Source organism: Camelus bactrianus, chromosome 6 (assembly GCF_048773025.1).
Source record: "Camelus bactrianus isolate YW-2024 breed Bactrian camel chromosome 6, ASM4877302v1, whole genome shotgun sequence".
Classification (NCBI taxonomy): Eukaryota; Metazoa; Chordata; class Mammalia; order Artiodactyla; family Camelidae; genus Camelus; species Camelus bactrianus.
In genome coordinates this window covers 65284930-65290026 of record NC_133544.1, presented here as the reverse complement: position 1 = coordinate 65290026, position 5097 = coordinate 65284930, and the positions used below count along the sequence as shown (strand labels likewise).

At 38.5% G+C, this 5097-nt stretch overlaps 1 protein-coding gene across 1 annotated transcript; it reads right to left on the bottom strand.

The window, feature by feature from the left end:
- Positions 1–511: 511 nt before the first annotated feature.
- Positions 512–1471, bottom strand: LOC105064690 (olfactory receptor 4M1). Its single transcript, XM_010949704.3, has one exon. The coding sequence runs from the start codon at positions 1469–1471 to the stop codon at positions 512–514; it is 960 nt and encodes a 319-aa protein (XP_010948006.2).
- Between the last annotated feature and the right edge of the window lie 3626 nt (positions 1472–5097).

The following is a 5097-nucleotide window of genomic DNA, read 5'->3' as shown; positions in this document are numbered from 1 at the left end:
AGGAAGGGATAAAGGACAAAATAATCTATTTTTCCAGTCCCAGGAAGATTGTTTACCAAACACCATCCCCCTGGGCTGACATTGAAACATGACAATATTTAATTTGGTCACTTGAAACTACGCATATTCATATGCTAGCCACTTCTATATGTTCGTAGTAGACACGTCTCCCAGGTCTTCTTTATTTTATTATTTCTCAACACACATTCTCCTCACAGCCAAAGCCTCTCCAGAATGGTCGCTCAGTAAATAATTAGTGAAAATGTATTTTTTAGCAGACCATTATTCTACCTTGAATTTTAACAGTAATTTACCAGAAATTTCAGAGAGGGTGTGGGTAAATTTACTTCCATTTTAATTTATTTGTTTTTCACCAAACAGAGGGAAAATCTAGTAGGATTTTAAGAGCTCATACAAAAGGAGGTAGTGAAAGCAGCAGTATTACTGCAAATGCTTCCTACTTTAGGACCATTTATAGTCCAGGAGGACTATAAAATATGCCATTTATCTTTCACTTCTCTTTACAGAAAATGTATCTGTTGACCAACTTCCTCACAGCTGTCTTTACTTCCTTGTTTCGCAGTGTGTAGATGATGGGGTTAAGTAAAGGGAATATCACAGTGTGGAACACAGACACCACTTTATCTAGGGAAAAAGCATCAAATGGGCGAGCATAAATGTAGATGGATGGCCCAAACATTAGCACCACAATGGTGATGTGGGAATAGCAGGTGGACATGGCCCGGCTGGTACTCTCACCGGAGCCTGAGTGTTTCTTGAGCATGGCCAGGAGAAAGGCATAGGACATCAGGAGAGCAATGAAACACACCACAGAGATCAGACCACTGCTAAAGATCATCACTAACTCCTCTGGGAAGGTGTTGGCACAGGCAATCCGGACAACCTGCGTGATGTCACAGAAGTAACTGTCTAACTTGTTGGGCCCACAGAAGGGAAGTCGAACAATGAGAGCCACCTGTATCACAGAGTGAATGAAGCCCCCTATCCAGGAGAGAGCCACCAGAATACAGCAGAGACGTCGATTCATGATAGTAGCATAGTGGAGGGGGCGGCAGATAGCAGCATAGCGGTCAAAGGCCATCACTGTGAGCAGGAACATCTCTGAGGCCCCAACAAAATGCAAGAAGAAGACCTGAGCAATGCACCCACCGAAGGAAATGATCTTCCTTTCCACAAAGAAATCTACGAGCATTTTGGGGGCTGTGATGGAGGAGTACCAAATGTCAAGGAAGGCTAGATTAGCCAACAGGAAATACATGGGCGAGGTCAGATGTGGGTCAAGCCTGATGGTGCAAATAATAAGAATATTTCCTGGAAGAATGAACAAATAGAAAGATAGAAATATAACAAATAGGACGAGTTGCACTTCCCGAGTCTGAGATAAGCCAGTGAGAACAAATTCTGTCACTCTGGTGTAATTTGTAGGTTCCATTTTTTCACTTTCTTTCATAATATGGCTATGAAAAATAAAGAAATTTTAATTATTCCAAATAGCATTTAATCAGAGTTATAGCCCTTCTTTAAAAATCATCAGATATTCTCTATTACTAAGAAATTGCATTAAGATGTTTGGTTGCCCCATTTTATGTTTCGTAAACCAAGGTGGGGGAAGGGTAAGTGATGACCTGAAAATTAGAAACATCAGAACCATGGGAAGTGTGTCACATACCCAAAGTCAAAACCTCAACTTGTTAGTGTTATTTCTATGTGTTATGAAACTCAAAAATGCACTAATCCTTCCCCTAAACATCTACCTTAGTAAGCAATATTTGCAGCTACTTCTGAATTTAGCCAAACTTTAGACTGATAATAAGAGATGCAGCCTGTTCTGATATATTTTCTGTAGTTGATGAGAAATCTAACCAACTTGGAAACTTAGGCTTGTAGTCTAAGATCAGGTATGCTGATCTGGCAGTATTTTCATTTTAATCCATCAGAGAGATCCCAAGACAGTATGAGTAGTGAATGGACATTTTTTCCTTAACTGGAACCTACACAGATTTATCCTAGATAATGGGTAAGCAAGCACAAAACACGACATTAGGGGCCCTCCCTGTGTGAAAATTCTTCTGACTGTGACCTGACTCGATTACCTCTCTGATCATGCATTTGACCTACTGTTTCAGGAACGTAGGAAGATGTAGCCAGCAACACTCAACCACTACTCATAACACACCCAGGGCACTCCACCATGCCACTTCCTCACTGAAGGACAAAATAACACATATATTCTGTACATGAACATGATCGTGGCCTCAAATATCATAAAACCCACAATTCTGACCCTAGCCTGCATTTGTGATTTAGTGAATATCAAAACAAAACTCAGACATCACATTGAAAGCTCTATCCCACAATGTATAGCTTCAGTGTCATTTTAAAAAATTATTCATTTGTTTACTCAACGAGTACTTAAGGAATATCCACTATGTATGTGCTAACTAATGAGAGTACAACAATGAGCAAGGGAGACAGTTTCTGCCTCACTGAACTTCCATTTAGAAATATAGACAGATAATAAGTTAGTAAACAAGCAATAAGTAAATTAATTAAACATAAATAAGTAAAATAAAATACCACTATTGATAAAAGAAGAAAATTAGAAGGGAATTATGATTTAAAAAATGATGGTGGCCTGTGGTGATGTGTGGTGATGGCTTATTTAGAAAAGCTTCTCTCAATTGGTGACACTTCAACTAAATTTCATAGTCTGGAGAAAAGCATTTTAAGAATAGGGAACAAGACATATAAAGACTTTGTGTCAGGGCAGAGTTTCTAGGAACTGTAGAAGACCTGTGACTGATTGAGCACAAACACAGAATAAAGAGACAGCCAAAGACTGAGCATTAGAGTCTACAATAAGAAAGTTGGATTTGAACAGTCTCCAATGTATTTTAGAATAAAATCTAGAGAATACCTTAAAATTTGCAGTTTGGAAATTTCATTTGGGTTACTATGTGAATACACTGAAGTGGGATTACAGTGGGGAAAAACGACGTGGCTTAAAGATAGGTCAACAGCTATTCAAACAAATGAATTGTTTAGAAAATATTTAGGAAGGGCAATCGGCAGGATTTAATGTTGAATTGTATGTTGTTATTGTCACACTACCAAAGTCAGCTGGAATCTGAACACCATAATGACAAACTTTTAAGAAATGTATCTTTATTTCTTCTGTGTTTACAATGAGGTTCATCTAGCACATGCCAGGTTCTTCATAAAATTTGACTGAATCTACCAACAATCTTTAGAAATGCCCTGTCACACTCTGAGAAAATCTTGGAATTATGCCATAAAATCCGTAACAAGAAATTACGTTTATGGGGAATTCTTGAGGGAGCTGAACCATCCGTGGAGCCTGAGTTATGGCATTTCTTTCCAAGGCTGCCATGTCAGAGGGGACAGCTATTCCAAGCCAGTGCCTACTCTTAGAACAGCTCTGTCAGTAGATCAGGAGGGTTTTATATCACCCACCTGCACCTTCCAAATTTCTGGATGCAAGCCTGCTTGGGTTTTTTCTGGGAGTGGGGGTGGCTGAGTTTTTTTTAAAACTGGAAACTATATATTAAGATGTACAACATGATGATTTGACATATATATGCATAGTGAAATGATTACTACCGTCAAGCTTATTAACATATCATCTTCCACATAGCATTTTTCCTATGATTAGAGCACCTGAAATCTACTCCCTTGGCAAATTTCCAACATCCAATATAGTATTATTAACTATAGTCATCATTCTGTACATTAATGCTCTAGATTTATTTATCCATCCAACATCATTGGCAACCATGTACCTTTTGACCAATATTTCCCTATTTCCCCCACCTCCCTGCCCCTGGTAACCACCATTCTACTCTCAAGTGGATAAAGAAATTATGATTGTATACATTCATCTCTACACATACATACATACACACATACAGATTATTCAGCCTTTAAAAGAGGGAGATCCTGCCATTTGCAAAAAAATGGGTGAAACTGAAGGATGTTATGCTAAGTAAAATAAGCCAAACAAAGAAAGAAAAATATTGCATAGTCTTATATGTAGAATCTTAAAAAGCTTGCTCCTCTGTTAACAACATCTAGTGAATTCCCATTCTGTGTTTAATCTGCAGGGATGAAGTATCTAGAGGATGACTGTGGAGATACCTAGGAGTACAGAGGCCCTCCATATAAATGAGTGAACTGTGAACTCTCCTCAGGGGAACAAATGCTTTGGGGAAAGACAAGAATCTGTGCAGAAGTTCTTCCTTACTAATAATGCAATGTTCATCCATGTACCTAGCCAAGCCCTCAGTAACCACAGGGAGAAGAGCTATCTTCTCAATTTAAGTAATTTAGGGAGGCTTTCACATAGATTCTTAAACAGAAAAGGATTAAATGACTCAAGGATACTGGGTTACACTCATACTTGAGGCTTAAAAAACTTAGCTATTATCTACAACCATCATCCATTCTCTTCTTAGATGCAGATGTGAATGAAGAAATCATTGTCTCCCAGAGTAAGTCACTCACCTTAGCTTCTCTTGATAATCAAAATAACTCACAACTGAAAGAAATCCTTTCAGACTGTACTTCAGTAACATCAGATTGAAGGATTATGCTCAAACTGAGATGGAGAAAATGGAAGAAGAGGAAAGATTATATTGATGAGGGGGGAGGGAAGCTATAAAAGAAAGAGGAAGTCATTATCCTGTATTTCTTCTGAGGATGAAAACATCTTTATGGGTTACGTTGCCACCAGTGGGGTGTTCATTTAAATGAAAAAACAAAAAGTAGTTTTTATAAAATAAAAAAGGGAAATATTTATTTAAAAAAATTCAAGCGATGATTAGTTGAAAACCCTTCTCCAGAGAAGGAAGGTACTTTTGCCTCTCAAACCTGCTGGTTATGGGACTATGGTGAAGGCTGTGGAGCAGAGCTTTCTCCTTACTGAGCTCTGGGCAAGAGGAGCAAAGGAAACACTGAAAATGGGGACTGAGGTCAAGTGGGGGAGGAAGCATGAAAGTAAGTACAGCGGGGAGGTATTAGATTCTTAGAAAACAGATACATGTTTATTTTTAGAGAGTA

What these genes read in the sequence shown, in the direction of transcription:
- LOC105064690 (XM_010949704.3), bottom strand. Translation starts at nt 1,471, where the DNA reads ATGAAAGAAAGTGAAAAAATGGAACCTACAAATTACACCAGAGTGACA.